General features: G+C 48.8%; 1 protein-coding gene across 2 annotated transcripts; it reads right to left on the bottom strand.

Annotated features, from left to right (window-relative positions):
- Positions 1-1,088: 1,088 nt before the first annotated feature.
- TRMT5 (tRNA methyltransferase 5) lies at positions 1,089-24,604 on the bottom strand. 2 transcript variants are annotated; one of them, XM_066608205.1, is made up of 5 exons: positions 24,563-24,604; positions 20,751-21,373; positions 17,635-17,759; positions 4,697-5,348; positions 1,089-2,319 (listed from the first exon to the last, which is right to left on the bottom strand). In XM_066608205.1, the coding sequence occupies exons 1-5, from the start codon at positions 24,565-24,567 to the stop codon at positions 2,252-2,254; spliced, it is 1,473 nt and encodes a 490-aa protein (XP_066464302.1). In that variant the 5' UTR covers positions 24,568-24,604; the 3' UTR covers positions 1,089-2,251. The 2 variants fall into 2 exon arrangements, with proteins under 2 accessions (XP_066464302.1, XP_066464301.1); XM_066608204.1 differs by having other exon boundaries at positions 20,751-21,369; positions 24,563-24,590.
- Positions 24,605-24,650: the final 46 nt, after the last annotated feature.

Raw genomic sequence — 24,650 nt, 5'->3', positions numbered from 1 at the left:
CGCACTGGTCCCCGCAAGAACTAGGGTTAGGTCGGGTCCCGCTGCGAGAGTTCTCGCAGCGGGAACCGACCCGGCCGCCTGCAGGCGGCCATAATGAGTGTGCCTTCACACTTGCGATATCACTGCTTTAACTCGAATGTCAACAGGATTTTCTGGTGTTAACGCATCACACAAAAAACGCAAGTTTGTGACCGGCGATTTTTGTGTGATGCGTTTTTAACATTAGACGGTCCTATTGACATTCGAGTTAAAAAAAAACATGCAGCGATATCACGATCACAATGGTGAAGGCGCCCTGATACTCCGATACAGAAATTTGATACGAGGAGAACATTATCTGGAAGCTCATTTGTAATAACCCTGTAACACGTGAACAAGTTATCCTTCCTCGCCCAGTCATTAATCGTTTAAGGAAAACACTGCTATCGTTCATCTTATTGCTGAAGCGTGCGAAACTGAGTGTGCGAAACGATAATCAGTCTGTGTAAAAGGGCCCTTACTAATCAGAGCTGGGGGAGGGGGAGGGGGAGGTGGTACACTAGTTCAGGGGTCCCCAACTTCAGTCCTCAGGGACCACCAACAGGTCATGTTTTCAGGATCTCCTATAGTAAGAACACCTGTGGCAATGTCTGAGGCACCGACAATAATTACATAACCTATGCAACACTGAGGAAATCCTGAAAACATGACCTGTTGGGGGTCCCTGAGGACTGGAGTTGGGGAACACTGCACTAGTTCACAAGGCACAGAGTGTAGCATTGGAGGAAAGCAAGGCAAACAAGCTATTATAACTCCCTATGTTAGCTGAAGCCCCCCACACCTTCCTGTAATCAGTCTGTTACTAGAGACTGGCATCACCTGACAACAGGCAGTGGACAGCATATTAGAAGGGAGACACCTAGTGGCCAGCACTTGGCAGCAATTATAATTATTCAGGCAGACCATGTCAATTTCAATGAATGAAGTGAATTGCAGTTGCCCTATTTGTTACATTGGCTATTATATGCATAATTTTGTTTAAACGGCAAAGAAAATTTTAAATCTATAACACTGCTTGTATAAAGAAAATTCATGCAATTTTTGCTGTAAATTTTTTTATTTTTTGTAAAAAGGAAAACCGCGTCTTTGTGGAACAGGTATTGGGTTTTTACCTGCCATATAAGTTATTGTCAGAAATCTAAATTTCCCTCCATTTTTTTTCTTTAAAAAGGTTAGAAAAGAATAATATAGTGGCATAGCCAGTGTGAACAGAGCCTAGGCCACGTTATACTGCCCGTGACATGTCAACCACACTTTCATAATGACAGATGAGAACAGAGCCATACTGGGGGAACAGAGGGGTAAGAATTAGAGATGAGCGAGCACCCAAATGCTCGGGTCCGCGTTATTCGAGTCGAGCTTTTCATAAAATTCGAGAGCTCTAATCGAGTAGCGAACCCCATTGACTACAATGGGAGACTTGAGCATTTTTGTATGTGGGACGCCAGGTGCCGAGCTGGTTTTTTTTTTTTTTTTTCTTGGTTCGTGTGTTTCTTTCTCTCCTTCTCCCTCCCCTGCCAGACCAAAAATTTGCCAATGACGCACGCTGCGTCGTGGCAGGGAGGGGCCAAAAGCTGGGGCAGGGTCAAACGCGATTTGATGCTCGTTCGAGTAACGAGCACCATCGAGTACCCTAATACTCGAACGAGTATCAAGCTCGCCCGAGTATGTTCGCTCAACTCTAGTAAGAATAAAGGGGGACATTCATAAAAGCTTTTACAACAGTTTTTGGTGCAAATTTATTCACAGGTGGGGATCTGCACAAAAATTTTCAAGTTATCAGATTTTATGCCACCCGTGTCACTTTTGTAAAAAAAAATAAAAAATTAAATGGGTAGGGCTTGTCAGTAGGGGGCATAGCTCCTCCAGACGGGAGGTGCTGAGATGCCCCTGAAGTATGGAGAGGCGTGCGCCTAGGGAAATCCTATTAAGATCCGGGTTTAAAATGCTGGTCTTAATAAATTTCCCCAAAGGTGTCTCAGGGAAAGCTCCATCTCCAGGTGCAGGAGCCGGCACCGCACATGGACAATGACTGCAGCCAGAAGTTGGGCTGGTCTCCACCAGACACCTTTTCCTACACGCTGAAGTAGCAGTAAAGGTTCAAGGCGCTGCTGGAGCATTGTGTTTTATTAAAAGGTGAAGGAAGCAGCCGCTCCTCGACTTCTCTGCCAATGAATAGAGAGAGGAAACAAACTCTTCTTGAGCCTGGAAGCTAGACGTGCGTTTCCTTCTCCTCGCTCTCATCTTCATCTATCCGCGGACGTTTTGAGACGGGTTCACCTGGAAACAAATTCACACATTTAGGTTTAACATATCGTAACATTTTGGTGCTGTGAAACTTTCATCTTGTGCAGAATGAAGGGGCGCAGTGTGCAGTTACTGTGCTGGGGAGCCGGTAATAACGTTAGATACTGTAGCAAGGGGCGCCACCGAACAGGAAAGTCTAGTGTCTGAAATGGTTGTTGCTTCAGGCTCCTTAGTGTATGAACAAGATAAAGCATTTTAAATCACATTAAAGGTGCATTTAGACACAAAGATGATCGCTCAAAAGATGGGATTTCCGCCGCTGAAAGCCTGCATAGGAGTGCATTAAAATACGCACTCCTATGCAGACGGCCGCGGTTTGGCCGCGCGAAATCTCGCGCAGCAAACAAACCGCGGCATGTTCTAATTTTCTGCGGGGCACGCACTCACCCGGCAGCCGGCACATGAAAGAGCCGGGGCCGCCAGGCGCGGGTGAGTACGCGCTCGGCCCTGCAGGCGCTCGGGTCGGATCGCGCGGCGAGAATTCTCGCTGCCGGATCCGACCCGCTCGTCTGCAGGCGGCCTAAATCTGGCCTTTTTTTTTCTTAACAAAAAATGTGGTGTGAGGAACTACCAAAATCTCAGGCTTTTTTAATGGCATTTTTCCTTAGTCTTTTTTATTCTCCTTTAGCAGCGTTTCACAGCCTTTTCAGCCTTATGACATCCCTGGGAAAAAAATGTTTATTGTGGGGCACTCCTACCAAAAAGAGGATGTAGTCAGGGGCGTGGCTTAACCCAACATGATTTTACCTCTGATATTCTGGGCACCCAGCGGCCTCTAATGAGCTCAGTGCCGCTGGTGCCTTCCGCATCGCCTGACTAGAAGTGCTGCGCTCACTAGAGGCCGCTGGACGCCCAGTGAGGGAGGCAGCGAGAGCGCAAAGAGGCGAGAGGGAGTGTGGCATCTTCTGAAATCCACTGATGGTGCGTATTTTCAGTGTATTTTGCAGAAATGTAGCGGATTTTGCAATTTTTGGAATTTTCTGCTGTGGAAAATCCGCAGCATTTCCACTACGTGTAAATATACCCCAAGGCTGGGTCCACATGGGGCTGATTTGCTGCGGAGTGGTATGGCATTTGCACATCCAAAACAGAGTCAAAATCTTCCCCCTAGTGAGCGCAGCTCTGCTGGGCAGGTGATGCGAAAGTGGTAGCACCTGACCAGCGGCGCTGCGCTTACCAGAGACTGCTAGGGCGCACTGACAGCGAGAAGACTTCAGTAGAGAAAGCGCTAAAGCTTCTGAAGTCAGCCGCGGAGACACAGCTAATTTTGAGTCAAAATTCACAAACAATGGTGCGTATTTTAACTCTGTTTTGGATGTTAAAATGCTGTAGAATTTTCACTTCATGTAAAGTTAATCAAAGAGAAGTTTTAGTGTGTGTGTGTGTGTGTGTGTGTGTGTGTGTGTGTGTGTGTGTGTGTGTGTGTGTGTGTGTGTGTGTGTGTGTGTGTGTGTGTGTGTGTGTGTGTGTTACATTTTAAAAGGCTTGTAGGCTAGAATTATGGTGTAGAAAATTTGCTAATTTTGCCACTCGCACAACAATTCATGGAGTAACTTTTTGCACACTCAACACTTGTTTAAAAAAAAAGGGTGGTGCTTTTGGGAAGGGGCGGAGCTTCCACAGCGTTTGAAATGCCAGTCTTAAAACACTGGGGGAAATTAATTAAGGGGGGGGGGGGGGGGGGGGGAAATCCACTTCTGAAAGTAGTACAAGCGGTGGTTTTTCAAAATGCAGCAGGCCCTGGTGATTTTTCTGCACGACTTGGAAGTACATACTATAAACGTAACAGAATGGTATTTTGGTAACCTTCTTTAAATAAGTGTTTAAAAATGTTAAAAGTTTGTGTGAAGGAGCCTTCGACACCTCTGTGGTTCAAAAACTATGGAGTAAAACTGACCCAAAACAGCTTAGTTTGTGCCTCCGTATTTGTACTTTACCGCATCCGGACAATAAAGGGCGATACATTGCAAGTGCTGAGAGCGGGAATGATATTTCCTAATCAAAATCATTTTAATTGTTGCAGATATTGTCCATGTATGGCAGCCTGAAAGCTCTTGCACGTGGTAGAACGCCAGTGACCACACGTGCCACCATACGGTGCCTCCATCCAACCACATTACAGGGATATTCTCCCGTAGAGTGCGGCCCAATTCTTTTTTTGTCTAACCAGTATCCCACAGAAAGAGTAAATGTGCCATATGAGTTTGTAGGCACAGACGTCTACAGGTGCCTATGTAGGGCTACATATGTGCATAACACCTTCAGTCTGCCCAGGGTTTTACAAGCTGGCAATGCTTGCATTTCCAACAAAATTTGATGCAGAAACAGGCTCGGTGTAATTATTACTCACCTTCAATATTCCTCCGGCTTCCAAAAAGAACCTCAGAGGGCAACTCAAAACTGATGCACATCATCTGCTTGTTGGGCGCAACCTGCCGTACAAGATGGATGGAGCAACTCTCTAGGGTGGTCCCTAACATCTCCTCCGCCCGGTCTTTCACTTCTTTCTCCGGATTGTCATCTTTGGAGAAGCCATAGCAATGCACGGTTGGCAGGACATCATCTGTGTGCGGCTTCTCTGGGAGGAGATGTCGGAAGGAATCAAGGAAGTCCAGAGCCAAAGCTGGCAAGTTCATTACAATGTGAAGCCGGTTTTTCCTCTCCGTAGAGAAGGACTTGATGTATTTTGGCAGCTCCTCCTTTACCACAGTCCCAATGAACTCCCGACCATCTGTGTTGAAGGCCTGGACCTTTTTGTCCACTTTATTCAATTTACAGTTATGTATGAGCCATTTGTAGGATTCTGGGTTTAAATCATTGGCATAAACGATACAGTTTTTCTTAGCGGCAGGAATAGCGAACGGCCCCACTCCAGCGAACACATCAAACACCACATCTCCGCTCTGCAGGAACCCGGTGATGCGATCGTGTTCTGAACCAAGTCGTGGGTTCCAGTAGACTTTGGAGAAATCAAATTCGTAAGTGAAGCCGTTCTCTTTCACCTGAAATGAGAAGACATTCTACACAACTGGACACAAAACTATCAACGCCTGCTATAACTAGGGGATGGAATGAGTGTAAACTGTCCACAAGTAAATGATCTTCGACATAACTTTGAGACAAGATGATAAAGTGTCTGCGTTGTTAGCGATTCACCTTTAAATGGGGAAAATTGACTTCTACCTCATTTGTTTATTTGCTATTTTTACTTTCCTAAAGGGCTAAACTGGATGGACATACACCTTTTTTCAGCCTTACATACTATGTTACATTAAATAAATGTTGAAGTTCTGCATATGGTGTATCAGCTGGGCTCCTTCATTCCTATACATGAGTACCAATATCACTGCAACAGTCACCGATCTGGGGTTAACATTACAGCCATCACCGCTTCCAAAAGTCAGCTCCTCTTTAGGAAGTCAAGAGTCCAATACATGAGAAACCTATGAGACCACTTCTCCAGGACAGAGTTCCGTTCCCCCCATATATTAATCATACTGGCCCACTTCTTTCGGAGGACCCCCCCCCCTCCGCCAGAAGACTACATTTCAATGCAATTTTGTGCTGTTGTCTCAAACAGGTTTCCCTATATTGGGTATTCATTAAAGGGGTTGTCTCACGAAAGCAAGTGGGGTTAAGTACTTCTGTATGGCCATATTAATGCACTTTGTAATATACATCGTGCATTAAATATGAGCCATACAGAAGTTATTCACTTACCTGCTCCGTTGCTGGCGTCCCCGTCTCCATGGCTCTGTCTAATTTGGGGGTCGTCTTGCTTTTTTAGACGCGCTTGTGCAGAAGGGTCTTCTCCTTCTGGTCGGTCCGGGCACGAGCGGCGTTCTGGCTCCGCCCCCTTCAATGCATCATCGCGTAGCTCCGCCCTGTCACGTGTGCCGATTCCAGCCAATCAGGAGGCTGGAATCGGCAATGGAACGCACAGAGCCCATGGTGCACCATGGGAGAAGATCTGCGGTGCACCATGGGAGAAAATTGTGCATAATCGTCTCCGTAAAAAGGTTTTGACTAGCCGTCGGATTTTTTGTATTTTCTCCTCGGGTAGGCAGGAGCATTGCGTTATACCCAGAAACGTTTTCTGTTTGTCGGGATCTAGGCTGGATTTTTCCCAGTTTATGATCCATCCTAAGGATTGGAGAAGTTCTAGCACTATCCTCAGGTGTTTCGTTAGGAGTTCTCTGGACTCTGCTATTATTAAAATATCGTCCAGGTAGGGTACTATTAGGACCGACTTCTTCCTCAGGTAGGCGGCTACCTCTGCCATAATCTTGGTGAAGATTCTGGGTGCTGAGGAGATCCCGAAGGGCAGGCATCTGAATTGATGGTGCTCTATTCCTTTGCCCATATCTACTGCGAACCTTAGGTATTTCCGGGACCCCTCGTGGATCGGTACGTGGAAATAAGCATCCTTTAAACCGATGGATGCCATGTAGGCTCCTTTGGGAATCAACTTTATCGTTGAGGAGATGGACTCCATCTTGAATCTTCTGTATCTGATGCAGGTGTTCAGAGGTTTCAGGTTCACTATCATCCGCTGTTTCCCACAGGGTTTCCTTACTAGGAAGAGCCTGGAATAATGGCCCTGGGTTTCCTCGTTTTGCGGTACGGGGGATATTGCATTTAGTTGTTGCAGGTCCCCAACGCTTTGCCTTAGTAGGTGTAACTGTTGTTTGGAGCCTCCCGTGATAATGAATTTTCTTCTGGGGAGGGACACCAGCTCTATCCGGTATCCCTGCTGTAAGATCTTTGGGATCCATGGGCCTTCGGAAATCGCGGCCCCTTGATCCACAAAGCTCCCCAGCCTTGCCCCTACGGGGATGGCGTCAGGGTCTCTGCTTTGGCTCCCCCTGGTGGGGGTTAAAGAGGATGTTCCTTCCTCTGCCCCCCTTGGGGTAACTCCAGCGGCCTGTCTTGCCCTTGCCTCGGTAGGCCTCTGGCTGTTGCACTGGGGCCTGGAAGAAGGTCTTCCCTCTCTGTGGCTTTTCTTCCGGGAATCTGCCTTCTGTCGGCCGCCTTCTCTAGAATCTTGTCAAGGTCCGGTCCGAACAAAAACTGGCCATAGAACGGGAGGGCGCATAGCTTATTTTTTGAGACTAGGTCGCATGACCACGATTTCAGCCATAACACTCTTCTGGCTGAGTTAGACCGGGCTGTAGCTTTCGACGAGAGTTTGACAGCTTCGGCTGCGGCGTCCGCTAGGAAATTTGTTGCCATACGCAAGATCGGAAGGGAATTTAGGATCTGTTCCCTCGGCGTCTTATTGGTTAGGTGTAGCTGTAGCTGTTCTAGCCATACCCCCAGAGTTCGCGCCACACAAGTGGCTGCGATCCCTGGTCTAAGTATGTTTGCCACTGCCTCCCCTGATTTCTTTAGAAGGCCCTCAGCTTTGCGATCCATGGGATCTTTTAACTGTGCGGCGTCCTCAAAAGGGCAGGGTCATTTTCCTGGCTACTTTGGCCACTGGGACGTCTACCTTAGGTACCTCCTCCCAGCTTGCGCAAACTTGCTCCTCGAATGGGTACCTTCTTTTTACCCCTCTAGTGGAGAAGGAGCTTGCGTCTGGTTTCCTCCACTCTTTTTGGATTATTTTGGTGATATTCTTGTGGACAGGGAAGTATGCTTGCGCCTCTCCCCTAGTCCCCCAAATATCTCATCTTGTGGGGTACGTGGTTCTCTGGGCTCTTCCATTTTTAGTGTAGCCCTGACTGACTTAATCAATTCCGTTAAGTCGTCCTGATGGAATAAGTATTTTTTGTAGTCCTCCTAATCTGAGGACTCCTCGGCTGCCTGTTCCTCTTGCTCCGACCCGATAGAACTCTCGGAGTCAGAAGGCTTGTCAGGAACATACGCCCTTTTCTGGCGTTTCGCTGGCGGCGCCAGCTGTGACGTTAGGGCTGATCTAACCTCTTCTTTCACCAGCTTCCTAACGTCCTCCATGAATCCCCCCCGATTCCTCTTTAACTAGCCTAGCTACGCATGTCTTGCATAGAGGCTTCTGGTACGTAGCTGGCAGTTTATCCCGCATTCCACGCATTTTCTGAGTTTTGTTCTGGGGAGGATGTCTTTTTTATCCCCCTGACAAATAAAGCATTTTTGGGGGTTAATATGCAATTTTTCCATACACACAACATACTGGATATTTGCATTGTATTTTTTGCCGCACTGGCTACTTACGGCCAGTGAGGCTGAGGTTTCAGCTGTCTCTGGGGCTGGAGCACTCATTACTATACCGGTGCTGCAGACACCCTGCGACCTGTAGTGCTGGTTTGTTCTGGCTTCTCTCAGGTTCCTATTTATTTATTTTTTTTAATTTTCGCGCTCCTTCGCTAAGCCCCGCCCCCTCCTGATGCAGCCGCGATGACGCCATCGCGCTGGACACGTGACGCGGCGCCCCGCCGTCGAAGGGCTTCCCGGAGCACCGCGCTGTAACTTCTGCAGGGAGGACGAGGGGGACTGAGGCTCCCACTTTGTACCCCCCATGGGCCGTCGCAGGAGGAACCTAGCCCGGGGGTTACCACCCCATGTGGCATCCCGGGAGTCGTCTCGCTTGGAAGGGAGGACAGGCTGACCCACTGCCCTCCGATCCGCCTGTAAGTAATCCTGGCTGGCTTCTCCACCAGCTCCTCTCAGAGATCCTGCCTCCTGGCAGGACAGGAAGACACTGAGGAAAGTGGGGAAGTGGGGGAGCTTTTAACCTCTCAGTGTGTTCCTGTCCTATCAGGAGGAGGCAATCTCAATTGGTGCTGTCGTGGAGACGACTGGGGAAAATGAAATTAACATACCGGTAATATGCAGAAACACTTAAAGGGGTTTTCCCGCGAAAGCAAGTGGGGTTCAGCACTTCTGTATGGCCATATTAATGCACTTTGTAATATACATCGTGCATTAAATATGAGCCATACAGAAGTTATTCACTTACCCACTCCGTTGCTGGCGTCCCCGTCTCCATGGCTCTGTCTAATTTCAGCGTCTAATCGCCCGATTAGACGCACTTGCGCAGAAGGGTCTTCTCCCTTCTGGTCGGTCCAGGCACGAGCGGCGTTCTGGCTCCGCCCCTTCTACGCGTCATCTCGTAGCTCCGCCCCGTCACGCGTGCCGATTCCAACCAATCAGGAGGCTGGAATCGGCAATGGAACGCACAGAACCCATGGTGCACCATGGGAGAAGACCCGCGGTGCACCATGGGAGAAAACCGTGGTGCATCATTGGGAAAGGACCGGTGGCCATCTTTAAAAGAAGAAAAGAAGATGCTGCGCGAACTGGGAAGGAGGTAAGCGATTTATTTATTTTTTTTAAATTACAAACGGTATTGATTTTAACGGGGCAGAATGCGGGGGTAGGTTGAAAGGGGAGTAATTTCTTACCGAAAATTCCTTTTTCCCGAGTCATCCTGACGGCAGACATGGAGGTTGCACCTTGACCTTGTAGGGACAGGAAGCAAGAGACTTCAAAAGGCTCCTCCTGCCTCCCATTCACCAGTGTCTTCTAAATTACTTACATGGACATGTCGTGGTTAACCAAGGAAGATTTTTATTGCTCCGAAACAAAATTAACATGGTTAGTTCTATTTTGAACATAAACAAACAATCAGGGGGTAGCTTACCCGGATTAAACAAAGAAATATGCACGAATTTTCCGCATAAACAAAGAAAAATGTCCAATATAGGAGCCCCTGGGCTACTGGCTCGCGCCCACACAGACGTAGGTACCACCGTGTGAATTTTTAGGGAGGGAAATACGTGCCGTCAGGATGACTCGGGAAAAAGGAATTTTCGGTAAGAAATTACTCCCCTTTCCCGGCGTCATCCTGACGGCAGACATGGAGTATACCAAATTAACTCTTAGGGAGGGACCACTGCTTGCAGGACCTTTCTCCCGAAAGAGAGATCGGAGGAGAGGTCCGTATTCAGCCTGTAGTGTTTTGTGAAGGTATGCAGGTTGGACCATGTGGCTGCCTTACAAATTTGATCCGGCGTCGCCATAGCCCTCTCTGCCCAGGAGCAGGATACTGCCCTGGTTGAATGGGCCTTGAGTCCTTCAGGAATAGCACAGTTGCCGGAAGAGTAGGCCTGCTGGATGGTGGATTTTATCCAGCGGCTAATGGATCTTCTAGAAGCCGCTCTTCCTCTGCCCGGCCCCTGGAATTGGACAAAAAGACAATCAGCCTTCCTGAAAGATGAGGTCTGCTCTAGGTAGCATAAAATGACTCTCCTTACATCCAGGCTATGGTAGTCTCTTTCCCTATCATTCTGGGGATTTTGGCAGAAGGAGGGAAGAATAATTTCTTGCTGCCTATGGAATTTTGAGGCTACCTTGGGGAGAAAGAAGGGGTCTGTTTTTAATATGACCCTATCATCCTGGACTAGTAGGTAGGGTGTTTTGCAGGATAGGGCCTGGAGTTCACTTACGCGTCTCGCTGTAGTAATAGCTACCAGAAATACCGTTTTAAATGTGAGGAACCTAATTGGTACCTGATCAATAGGCTCAAAGGGGCTTTTGCACAGACTTTGGAGGACTAAGTTTAGGTCCCATGGGGGGACCGTACTACGGCTAATTGGTCTAATTCTTTCCGCCGCTTTTAAAAACCTTCGGATCAATCTATGTTCCGCCAGGGGTTCATCTAGAATGGCCGAGAACGCTGATACCTGTACCCTCAGGGTTCCCGGTCTCAGGTTTCTGTCTAGACCATCCTGGAGGAAATCCAAAATCTCCGCCACCGAAGTATCGAGATTGGAGACTTCCAGCCCTCTCCAGGAGGAGAATCTTTTCCAGATCTTATTATAGATCGCTGAAGTCACGGGCTTTCGGGACTGGCGTAATGTCGCGATGACTCTGGAGGATAAACCTTGCCTTATTAGCGTCTGTTCCTCAATATCCAGACCGCTAGGTTCAGCCTTTCTGAGTTGGGGCACGAAACTGGGCCCTGCACTAGAAGGTCCTTCCTGGATGGCAGGCGGATTGGCTCCATGATGGCGAGCTTTAGAAGTACCGGAAACCATGCCCTTTTTTCCCAGTGTGGGGCGATCAGGATCAGCGTAATGTTGCTCTGCTGAACCTTCCGAAGAACTCTCGGGATCAGGGGTATGGGTGGGAAGGCATAAGCCAGACTGAAGTCCCACCTCTGGGAGAAGGCGTCTAACCCCTCGGCCCTGTCCCTTGGATCTAGGGAAAAGTAGGCTGGGCATTTTGAGTTCTTGCTGGTCGCGAACAAGTCCACCTGTGGACTGCCCCAGGTTTCCGTAATATGATGAAACTCCTCCTGGTTCAGGGACCATTCCCCGGGGTCCAGGCGTTTTCGACTTAGGAAGTCGGCTGTCTGGTTCTGGGACCCTTTGAGATGGACCGCTGTTAGGGATTGTACTGTGGTCTCGGCCCATCGGAAGATCCGCGCTGTTAGTCTCAGCAGGTGAAGGTTTCTGGTGCCTCCCTGGTGGCGAATAAGTGAAACTGCAGTCATATTATCACAGAAGATTTTTACATGTTTCTTCTTTAAGATGTCTTGGGTTCTGTGAAGTGCTTCCCAGATGGCCCTAAGTTCTCTGAAGTTCGATGACTGGGCACGCAACGTCGGCCCCCATTCGCCCTGGAGTAGGCACTGCCCTACTTGTGCTCCCCAGCCAGACTGGCTTGCATCTGTTACTACGGGGATGAAGGGTTCTGCCACCCATGGGGACTCTGCTTCAAGGATGTCAGATGACCGCCACCAGCGGAGGGACCTTAAGACAGCTGGAGACATGGGCATTCTCCTGTCCAGAGAGGTGGATGCCCCATCCCAGTTACCCAGGATGGATCTCTGTAGTGTCCTAGAGTGCGCCTGGGCCCAAGGGATAATGCCGATACAGGAGGTCATGAGGCCCAGGAGCCTCATTGCATCCCTAATTACGATTTGCCTTCTCTGGCCGCCCTCCTGCGCTGCCAGTCTAAGACTCTCCTGTCTGGGTGGGGGTAAAGACAAAGTCTGTGACACTGAGTCTATCTGTACCCCCAGGAAGGTCTTCCGCGTCTCGGGGAGAAGGCTAGATTTGGGGAAGTTGACTATCCACCCCAAACTCTGGAAAAGGGAGATGACTCTGCTAGTATCGTCCCTGAGGACCCTGGGTGAGGAAGCAATCACTAGGAAGTCGTCCAGGTACGGGATGATATTTATACCCGCCAGATGGAGATGAGCCACCATCTCTGCCACTATTTTAGAAAATATTCTGGGAGCCGTGGAAATGCCAAAGGGTAGGCACCGGAACTGAAAGTGCCGCACCCTGTTCCCTATCTTGATGGCAAACCTTAAATATTGGTGATGCTCCGGCAGGACTGGGACGTGATAGTACGCGTCCTTTAGGTCGACGGTACTCATGAAGTCCCCCCTTTTGATCAGCGTTACCGCTGACCTGACGGTCTCCATTTTAAATCTTTTGTAGGCAATAAATTTATTCAGGCCCTTCAGGTTAAGAATCATCCTGAAATTACCATTTGGCTTTCTGATCAGGAAGAGAGGCGAGTAGAATCCCTGGCGCTGCTCTACTGTGGGGACCCGGACTATCGCCCCCATTTGCAGCAGCTTTGAGATTTCGTCTATAAAGATATCCTGCAGGGTTGGGGATTGTGTGGGGGTGATTCTGAAGACATTGGGGGGTCGGGTGAAGAACTCTATTCTGTACCCCTGAGCTATGAGTTGCAAGACCCACGGGTTGTCTGTAACCCCCTGCCATTCTCGGGAAAATTTCAGTAATCTACCCCCCACCTGGCACTCTTCTATGGGGGTAGGGGTTGTTTTAGGCTTACCCCTGCCGCCTTTGGGGTAGGACCAGCGTCCCGTCTTCCCTTTGCCCCGATATGGCCTGAAGGATGGCTGGCGCTTGTGAGAGAACCCAGTCCTCGCTTGGTCCGGAAAGCTGTGGGTTTTATCCGTAGCTCTTTTAAGGATCTCCTCTAGGTCTGCGCCGAAGATGTACCGGCCATGGAAGGGAATATTACATAGCCTCCCTTTAGATGCCGTGTCTGCCTTCCACGTCTTCAGCCAGACTGCCCGCCTGGCCATATTAGATAATGCGGCACTCCTAGCCGCCAGTCTCATGGATTCGGCAGATGCGTCTGCCAGGAAGCCCGTCGCCGATTTCAATAGAGGCATGCATTCCAGTAATGCGTCTCTAGGGGCCTTCTGTTTTATCTGGTCATCGAGTTCCCCTAACCAGAGGAACATTGACCTGGCCACGGACGTTGCTGCAATGTTGGACTCCAGCGTATAGGCCGTGGTTTGCCAGGCCCGTTTCATCAGGGCATCTACCCTGTTGTCCATTGGATCTTTAAGGTGGGAGGAGTCCTCAAACGGTAGGGCTGTCTTTTTAGCCATTCTGGCCACTTGCGCATCCACCTTGGGGACATCCTCGTAGATGTTCACATCCTCTTCCGCAAACCGGAGTCTTTCTTTGTACTCACGGGATAGATAGAGGTGTCTATCTGCTGAGGCCCATTCATCCGTGATCACTTTCTTTAAGGTATCGTTTACGGGAAACATGATGCGGTTTCTCGGTCTGAGCCCACCGAACATGTCGTCCTGTACGGACCTAGGCTCAATCACATCCTCCAGCTTCATAGTGTCCCTGACCGCTTTGATCAGGTCGTCCAGCTCTGCTGATGAGAAATAGTATTTTCTATTCTCATCTCTGGAGTCCGGGGGACGGTCGAAGAGTTCGCCGTCTGACAGGTCGCCCAGGGATTGCTCAGACTCTGAGCTCGTCAGCGGCATGTGGCTCGCCCTCTTAGTGGCTCTTTTTTCCCGCTGTGCTGGGGGGAGACTAGAGATTGATGCCCGGACCTCTTCACGGACCAGGGATCTAATATCCTCCCTGAAGGCGGCCTGTTCATCCGTCAGGATTTTTGCGGTACAATCGGGACATAGCGGCTTTTTATATGTCTCGTCAAGTTTTTTGAGACACAGGGCGCATTTCCTGCATCTTTTTTTAAGGTCTTGTTTAGACCGGGTAGATTCCCTGTCCTGCAAAAATACATGCATGCACATAAGGGAAATAAACCGCCATCCAATGCTAAATCCCCCGCATATCACCCCTGCAATTTGTCACACTTACGGTTTGCAGGGCTTCCATCTCTGGTTCCTTAGTAGTCATCATGCTAGGTAGCGATAGACAGGACCAGCCAGACAGATAAATCCTTCCCTGAAGGTGTGCTGTCAGTGGAAGCTTGCCGGGGGGGTTTCCATTTTTAAATCTCCCGCCATTTCCGGGTTCTCCGACGGCGTCTGACGTCACCGCGTCACGCTACATCTTTTGGCTCCGCCCCCCGACGGTGCGTCATTGGCTCCGCCCCCTGCCGCCGCGCGGGGACGCGCCGGCATGCCTGGGGGAGAGAGGCATCTGAGCCTGTGGCCCGCCGCTCTCCCCTGCCGAGAAACGCTGCACGGAGCCGAAAGGAGGAAGGAGAGGACTCAGGGACCTGTGGTCCGCCGCTCCGACCATTGCGGTGGTGATCCCCGGGCGGTCAGACCTGTGGCCCGCCGTGCTCCCGGACCGCGCTGACCCTCCGGAGGGGAGGTAAACGGGGAAGCAGCCCTGTGGACCGTCAGCCCCGCTTGTCAGCCAGATTCCGTTGGAAAGGTGAGGGGAAGCGGCCCTGTGGACCGTCAATCCCGGTGTTATCCTGTAGCTCCCTGGAGGGAGCACCTCTTGCATGTCCCTGTAGGGACAGGAAGCACTGGTGAATGGGAGGCAGGAGGAGCCTTTTGAAGTCTCTTGCTTCCTGTCCCTACAAGGTCAAGGTGCAACCTCCATGTCTGCCGTCAGGATGACGCCGGGAAAAAAAAAATTGCATTTCGCCGCAGGACAACCCCTTTAATGAGCCTAACAAAGAAAAAAAAATAGGGTGTGGACCAAGAAGCACCAAAAGCTGGGTGCCTCGTCAGCGAATTCAGTAATATAGAGTGATGAGTTGAGCTCATCTCTGCAAGCAAGTGATGTGAACTTCTGAAGTAGTGTGTCACCCAGACTGCACTTCCAGCTTCTGTCATGGTGGGGGGAGGCATGATGGGTAAAGGCATTGGCCGCCTTCACTTCATACTGATCATCATCAATGCTCCTATGCAACCTTTTTTTACGGTCTGATCTGAAGCTTCAGACTAATGATGGAGAATTAATTTTCCAACAAGATGGAGAGTGAAGTCATACAGCTAAGTCAACTAAAGCCTGATTGGCTCAAAATGGGATCCCCACACTTCCCTGGCCTGCAAGCAGCCTTGAGTTGTCGCCAATTGAGTCCTTAAGGGGAAAGATGAAGCGGGAGCTGCGTAAAAATCCATGCAGCACCAAGGACGGATTAAAGGCAAAGATTCAGCAAATTTGGGATTCAGCCACCCCAAAGGCGTCCCAAGCACTAGTATACCTGATGCCCTCCCATCCAGAAGTCATTCTACATAGAGGGAATGCAACAAAGTTTTAAATACATGTGTTATTGTTTTTTGCTGGACTATTTTGATATAAGTGTGCTGATCGGACTATTCTGAGAGTACAGGCTGTGCTTGTTTCCAGTAGCTGGATAGTTTTTAACACATTTTCTATACATAAATATTCGATCTAACAAACCTAGAGGGTAGCCGGACTATTATGAGTATATCAGCCAATAGTGAACCTTTCTGAACGGGTCTCTTAATGTCCAGAAGCCCTGCATACATCTAGAAAAGCTATTTGAAAACTCCTGCGCCATATTTTAGTTAGTTCTAAACAGTCCAGTTGGTGGAAACAGATGGTTCCAGCTGGCTGGGGTGTCCTCTGTAAACGCGCCTCTCTCCCTTAACTCATTATGGATTATGTCCCCAATTCACCCAAAAACTGCTCCGAATCCCCCACTTGCACTGTGCATGATGGGAGTGGCATGTCAAAAGTTTTCAGCCGCTGCGGAGACCCCTGCTGATCTCTGGAAGGACAGGACTGCGGTGCTCATCAGGTGCTGCAGCCCCCAGGTGCTGCAGCCCCCTCTGTGGTTACAGACCCCTAGCTACCGAGATGAGCAAACAGCCACAAGTGCACAGCACTCGGGGGAGAGCTGCAGCCCCTCATTTCAGGGATCAGTAAGGCTGGGTTCACACGGGGCAGATTCCCGGCAGAAATCTCGCGGTTTGGCCACAGCGAAAAACCGTGAGATTTCCGCCGGGAGAAGCGCTGCTTCAAAACCCACGGCACTTAGCCCCGGGTTTTGAAGCAGCCTGGACGCTCGCTCTTCCGCTGTGGCCGGCACTCCCATAAAGGAGAGCGCGGCCGCAGCGGAAGAAGAAAAAAAAAATGAACATGCTGCGGCCAGCGAATCTGCGCCGCAGTGCCGACTTCTGCCAGCTTTGTCGCGGCGGATTCGCCGTCCTGTGTGGACAAGATTTCTGAGGAATCTCGTTCACATGGCTGGCTAATCCTGGGTGTGAACCCAGCCTAAGGGTCTCCCCATTCATCCAAACTGGATGTGTCACTCTGAAATGTCAAAAGCTTGTAAAAAGGGTAATTAGGCCGGATTCACACGAGCGTATGAACATTTGCACCCCGTTTTTGCAGAGTGCTTGTTGCGTATATGTGCACACAACAGCATTTTTTACTGTACTTTTTTCACACGCAAATCTTGCACATGAAAAAAAAAAATGCAACAATGCTGTCAGCCATTAAAATGGCCAATTAGTTTCATGACTTCAAAATGTTCTCTTTTTCTGCGCAAATGCACAGAAAAATAGAACATGCTGCGTATTATTTTGCGTGACCAAAATGCGCACACAACATATGTGCTCGTGAATGAAGCCAGTGGAATCAATAGGTTCCATTTTTTGCATATTGCAAACACAAGTTTTGCGCGCATAAATATGGTCGTGTGAATCCGGCCTTACTTTTTAACACTGATCGCCCATTACATCAACTTTATAAGGTCATCAATAAGGCGGATGTCCAGCTGCTAGTGAAGCTGAAGCTGAAGACTTGGAAGTTGAATGAATAAGGAGACTGCAAGTAAGATAAGAACCAAGTCTTGGTTAGGATATACAATATGCGGCTTCCGAAAGTGACTGAAGTCGTGAGGTTTCTCTCCCCATTATTAGACTGTAACGTCCTCCACTAATGCCAGTCAAACATCCTAACATGAAATACAAGTCCAAGATGATGAGGTTGAAGTGATGAATAGTAAAGAGACACATGGCCATCCAGTTCTGCCTATTACCCCCCAATGTTGATCCAGAGGAAGGCAAAAAATATATAAAAAGTCATAATATAAGAATAAATATTATAAGTCGCTTACTTTCGCCACCATATTGTCTTCCCCAGCCAACACTTCCATCTGGAAGTTCCTATATGTGGAGTCGATGATGTTGGTTTTATTGACAACAGTAGTAATACCAGGATTCTTGTCCAGTATCACCTGACCTGAAAGCATGTGAAAAAAAAGACATTTTGGTCACAGAATGTAAAATTATTTTTGTATCCAAGTATCCCTTACGCATTTTAAGGCCGGTTTCACATCTGCGTCCGTCCGGGGCTTCCATCACACATTTAGCTGCAAATATTGGAAGAAAAAAAGCGCTGCATGCAGCGCTTTTTCTTCCACCCAAAAGCGGGCAGATTCTATTATAGTCAATGGAGTCCGCCCGGCGCTGTTTGATTCTGTCCACAGACAGAACCGTTTGACCATGGACGTTTGAACGGAGCAAAAAGGTGGAATCCCTGTGCAGATGTGAAACCACCCTATGTCAGTGAGACCAGTCTCATATGAGCTCTTTATATACAGCCAAGGCTTGGATTGGATCATAGGCTAGGAGATCAGGAAAGCCTTTAGTGATCACGGCAGGGCCACAGCACCCTTAGACAGTAAGGCTCTGTATACACCTCTATCAAGTCTTCTGTTGGAGGTACACACTCCCAATGTATATATGGTACTGTTGTATTATGTCTCCACCAGAATTCTGGGAGAAGATCTTGAGTAACAGCTAAGGGCTTGGTAACGCCCCCAAAGGTCCTGATTGGCTGGAGGAGATTTCTACAGCAGGTTCTCCAGTAGCCGCTGCTGCGGTGATGCGCGGCTTCCGGAGACACAGACATCCGGGGCAGAAGCAGCAGAGCTGGGATTGCGGTGGGCAGAAAAATGTAAGTGCTTTCGCGGCCAGAGATGTTAGAGGTCACTGCAACTTAAGGTCAGCCAGCAGCTGCTGGTACTGCGAAGACACATGATTGGGCACCGGACACAGTTGCAGCTGGGGCGGGAACAGCTGAGATCGGATAGCGGCGGCGGAGAGGACACTCACAGCGGCACATCGACTGCAGATGGTAGGGGCACCAAGACCTAAAAAAAACACTGCAGCCAGGAGCAGACATGGGACGCCACTGGGGGAAGCAGGGAGAACACAGCCGCAGCGTGCAGTTTCCTTGTCTACCACAGCAAACAGCATTCTAAGCAGTTCCACCGCAGAGCACCCGGTCACTGTCCCCTGGAGTAAGGTCCTAGCATCGTGGGGACTGAGGTTTGGCTTGGATGGGGTTAGTTTAAGTGTGAGGTTTACATTATTAGCTGTTAATGCTTGCAACACTGAAACGGGCCCTAACTCTCCATCCAAGGCAAACCTCAGTCCCCACGCTGCTAGGATCTGCTCCAGGCAGCCAAAGAGTATCTTGTGGGTGTACAGTGGGCGAATACAGCTCGTCACTAGGTCTCCACCCATACTTGTGGTGGAGACAAGATACAACAGTACCTGTATATATCTGATGGAGATCTGTGATTGACGCCATACAGCGACACCTGCCGCTCAGAGGTTTTCATGTTTAAAAACAAACATATACTGTGCGGTATACTTTTTGTGGTGGATCTCTATAGGAAAATGAAGTCTGATGCACAGTTCTATCTAGCTAAAAAAATAGGTTGCCAACTAATAACCCCCTGATGGAGGCTAGAAGGGCACTCTTTTGGCCTCTGTCAATTAATGGGGACCTATCAATAAAGTAGACATATATTCTGTGAGCTTTTCATTGTGTCAAAGAGGTTGTCCAATTATAGAACAACATCCCTTGAAGAGGGCTGGAAGTAGTAAAACAACAAACTGAGCGTTGCTTACCCCTCCGCCGGCAGGATCCAGCGTGTTGTGACAGTGGCCATTATCGATAGTCAGGTGACCACTGCAGCCAATCAGAGGCTGCAGCATTACTGCGGTCACCTGACTATCATGATGGCCACAGCGGGACTGCAGCACCGGATGGCGATGGAGGGATAACTAACGTTTGGTTTATTTTACCACAGTCAATCCTATTGCAGGGATGTTGTCCTGAAAACGGATAACGTCTTTAAATGCTGGGCTCCAATACTGTATGCACTGAGCCTTAGCCACACATCCAGCGGTCACCGCAAGCCTCTCATGTTTTCATCTCCTGCCATGCTAGACTGAAGCCTGTCGGAGCACATGTGGTCATTATGACAGACGTGCTCGCTCTGCCCAGTAGGAGGCGTCTGACTACTTTTGGATCTGGATGTTTTCAATGACACCACTTGGCTGTCTACTGCATAAAAAGGGATGAAGTAAGTCCAGGTTAGGCTGTATCCACACGGGCGATTTTGTAGCGATGTTACTGTGCTACAAATCACATGTATATAGAGCCCATGCTTTCCTGTGGGTTTTTCCACACAAGCGATGTTTTGTAGCCTACTACATTGCAAGACTACAAAATCACAGCAAGCTCTATACAGCCACGATTTGCTATGTTTTGTAGCCCATGTTTCCCTACGGAGCCTCCCTGTTTATTGCATCACATGAACTTGTGACTTTCATGCTATGCGATTTTAACATTAGTAAGTCCTATTAACTTTCTTGCTATAAAATCGTGCGATTTTGTCATGTCAGAAAAATCGCATGCAGCAGCGAGGCGACGCTCCATTTTTAATAAGAAAAAACTATCACTGACACTACAAAATTGCGTGTACATTGCAGAGATATCGCTGTCGCAAATGCGGATACAGCCTTAGGGCTCCTGTCCAAGGGCGATACTACATTGCGTTACTCAGGGCGATAATCTGGCCGAGGGTAACGCAGTGCACGCTTTCCATAGCGTTGCTATGGAAAGCGCAGCCCCCTGACCACAAGCGGAGAATCAGCGATTCTCCACTCGTGGGACTCAAAATCGCAGCATGCCGCAATTTTCCACGGTGAGCCTATCTGTCAGATAGGCTCACCGCAGAGAACTGACAATTCTCTCCCCTGCTCCTGAGCGGCGGAATATTGCTAGTGATATTCCGCCTCGCCCGTGGACAGGGGGCCTTGTCATGTTTTGTCCAGCCCTGATGTGTATATATAGCGGTCAAATTAGGCTTGTATTGTGCGGTATGATATCACTACAACCTGCATGTAACTCTCCATCATGGCACCCCATACGCACCGATCAGATTCTTGTAAGGAAGCTGGTGGTCCCGGAGATTCATATGAGCGATGTGTCCGACGCGACTGAAACCCGTGGTAACACTTTGTCCTTGCGGTAAAACGGCTTCTAAGATCTCGTTTGTCTTAAAGTTCTCATAAGTGAGCTGCAGGTCAACTTGTCGAACCTGCGGGCTGATGTCTATCTGCTTGAAGAACGCCCGATCCCGCTCATCAAACACGTCCTCCGATGTGACGATGTACGGGTCCAGTATGACACTCTTGGTGTTGTCATCTTTCGGGTCATCAATTATCCTCTTCATCTGCGGCCGGTGGAGGAGTCTGTGTTTAAGAGTTTTCATGACTTTATTAACGATCTCTTTCCTTAATTTGAGGACAGGAACCTGTATGGTTTTGGTGAAGGCGTTCCGGTCTAGATCCACCATCCCACGGACGCTGGGATTAGGAGAGAACAGTCCGGCATGCTCACAATTCTCTTTCTTTTCTGCCATGGATGAAAAACTTCTTAGTTTCTGGAAAATAGTGAATGGGGATCGTTGATAAAACTGCTGCTTGAGTTGGTTATGGACTAGTTTATTGACAATGCCGTAAGAGTTCAGCAGATGTGCCACGCGGTAACACTGCCTGGAAAATAAACTTGCAAAGTTAAATGCATGAAGACAACGTCCCCTTAAAATAAAACCTATGTGGGAAGAATGGGTAGCCTTCATTCCATTGCTTCCAATGGGGCTGCAACAGCAGTGGCCCCATTGAAAGCAATGGGATAGCATCACGGACCTCTGCCACAGCTGTGACAAGGCATTCCTTCATCCCCACAGTCACCACGGGGATGAAGGAATCCCCTACTATAGTTGTAACAGCTGTGTCAGGGAAGCACAATGTACTCCCTATGTTTTCAATGGAGCTAGTGCTGCTGCCGCTGGCCCCATTGACAACAATTGGCATTATCGCAGATTCTTTGTTCTCTAGTTGCTTCACTCTCGCATCGCAAGGATATCGTATCGCCAGTGGGTGTTTAGTCAGACCTCATCTGGAATTCTGTGTCCAGTTCTGGGCACCCCACTTTAAAAAAAAAAAACTAGAGCAAGTTCAGAGAAGAGTTACCAAGATGGTGAGCAGTCTGCAAATCATGTCCTATGAGGAACAGTTAAAGGATCTGGGAATGTTTAGCTTGCAAACAAGAAGGCTGAGAGAAGACTTAATAGCGGTCTACAAATATCTGAAGGGCTGTCACGTGCAGAGGGATCAGCTCTATTCTCATTTGCACAGGGAAAGACTAGAAGTAATGGGATGAAACTGAAGGGGAGGAGACACAAATTACATATTAGACGCTGAGGGTAATCAATGAGTGGAACAGGTTGCCACGGGAGGTGGTGAGTTCTCCTTCAATGGAAGTGTTCAAACAAAGGCTGGACAAATATCTGTCTGGGATGATTTAGTAAATCCTGCACTGAGCAGGGGGTTGGACCAGATGACCCTGGAGGTCCCTTTCAACTCTACCATTCTATGATTCTATGAGTGTAGTTTTATCATGTATTGCGCAAGCGTAATACACAGGGAATGGAGTCTATAAAAGTTATTCGATTTTCATTGATACATTCACACTTGTGTATATTCATTATGAAGAATACGTGTGGAAAAAAGAACACAGCATGTTGTATTTTACCGCGTATTACATGTGATAGAGCCCTAATGTTCTCTATGGATGCGGAATAAACACCCGTTAAATAAAAAAAAAAAAAAAAGAAAAGGAAACTAGGAAGATGGTGGATGACACATGCAGCAGTAAAACACTGCGTTACACACAATGCTCGTGTGTGCCGGGCCCAACTAAGGGTGCCACCCGGTCGGTAGTTAAGTTGCAGGATCGATGCCGTAATTTTTTTTCTACTTTCCATATCAGTGGCCGGTAAAAAATAATTACCGATGGAGAGTACTTCACTCACCGTCTCTCCGGTTCAGCCGATGCTGCTGTAATGAGAGGCTGTGAACCCTGACCTCTCTCCCCCCCTTCCCCAGGGCATCTGCATCCTGTATACATGGCAGGCGCCAGGGGTTGGATGAGGTCAGGGGTCACAGCCTCTGATTACCGCAGCATTGGCTGGACGTGAGAGTAATGTCCTTTTAGACGATGCGAGCAAATTATGCCCGACACTCATCCCAGTGATTCCGGCTTCTATACTATTACAGAGGAGTATCGATGGGCACAGTGCTGCTGGCATGGAGGTGGCCTCCATTCACTGTTAGTAGACAGTCGTACAGAAGTCACCGACTGCTGTTTACACTGAAGAGAATATCACTCAGTCACTGCAAGCACTTGAATCTCGCAGCAGCGCAGGAATCGGAACGATAATCATCCCGTGTAAAAGGGCCATAAGTGAAATACTGGATAATGTGGAGTTGCTGCCCGGCCGGAGGATCACTACTACGGGCACTGCTACTATTGTGAACACTACTAGGTGCACTATCATCACTGGGGGCACTGTCACTACTGGGGGCACTACTACTAGGGTCACTACTGGGTGCACTACTACTACTGGGGCAGTTACTTTTGTGAACACTACTGGGTGCACTATCATCATTGGGGTCACTATTAGGTGCACTACTGGGTACACTACTACTACTGAAGTCACTACTGGGTACACTACTACAACTGGGGTCACTACTACTACTGTGGTTACTGCTACTACTGGGGTCACTACTACTACTGCAGTCCCTACTACTGGGTAACACTGCTACTACTGGGTGTACTACTACTCGGTACACTACTACTACTGGGGTCATTACAACTACTGGGGTCATTACTACTACTACTGGGTACACTGCTACTACTACTGGGTACACTGCTACTACTGGGGTCATTATTACTACTACTGGGTACACTGCTACTACTGGGTACACTGCTACTACTGGGGTCATTATTACTACTACTGGGTACACTGCTACTACTGGGGTCATTACTACTACTACTGGGTACACGGCTACTACTGGGGTCATTACTACTACTGGGTACACTGCTACTACTGGGGTCATTATTACTACTACTGGGTACACTGCTACTACTGGGGTCATTATTACTACTACTGGGTACACTGCTACTACTGGGTACACTGCTACTACTGGGTACACTGCTACTACTGGGGTCATTATTACTACTACTGGGTACACTGCTACTACTGGGGTCTTTACTACTACTACTGGGTACACTACTAGGGTCACTACTGGGTAAACTGCTACTACTGGGGTCATTACTACTACTACTGGGTACACTGCTACTACTGGGGTCATTACTACTACTACTGGGTACACTGCTACTACTGGGGTCTTTACTACTACTACTGGGTACACTACTAGGGTCACTACTGGGTAAACTGCTACTACTGGGGTCATTACTACTACTACTGGGTACACTGCTACTACTGGGTACACTGCTACTACTGGGTACACTGCTACTTCTGCAGTCACTACTACTGGGGTCACTATGGGTACATTGCTACTACTGGGTACACTACTGCTACTACTGGGTACACTACTACTACTACTGGGGGCACTGTTACTATCGGACTTACTACTAGGGGCACTGAGGGGTAAACAATTATTATTTACTAGAACTCCAGAGGTAAGTACACCCCTTTTACCTTGCCCAGTACTTTCTGTGACAGAGCTGGCAGCCCTCCCCCACGTGTCACCCACATCTTGTAGCCCATGACACCAGCTCTATGGTCAGAGGGGGTTACTATGCTGGCAGTGTGTGATCAGTGCCCCCTCAGCTCCACTGGTCATGCTGGGACTAGTAGTCTCACACACCCTCACCTCATGCTGCTGGAGCTTCATGCTAGCGCTTACGTCATCATTTCGCGACTAAGGGCAAAGCCGGGAGCCACGTGACTCCGCACAGGGC

This window comes from Eleutherodactylus coqui, chromosome 6 (genome assembly GCF_035609145.1).
Source record: "Eleutherodactylus coqui strain aEleCoq1 chromosome 6, aEleCoq1.hap1, whole genome shotgun sequence".
In the NCBI taxonomy this organism is placed as follows: domain Eukaryota; kingdom Metazoa; phylum Chordata; class Amphibia; order Anura; family Eleutherodactylidae; genus Eleutherodactylus; species Eleutherodactylus coqui.
Note: the sequence above shows the minus strand (reverse complement) of the source record. Positions and strands in the feature narration are given on the sequence as shown.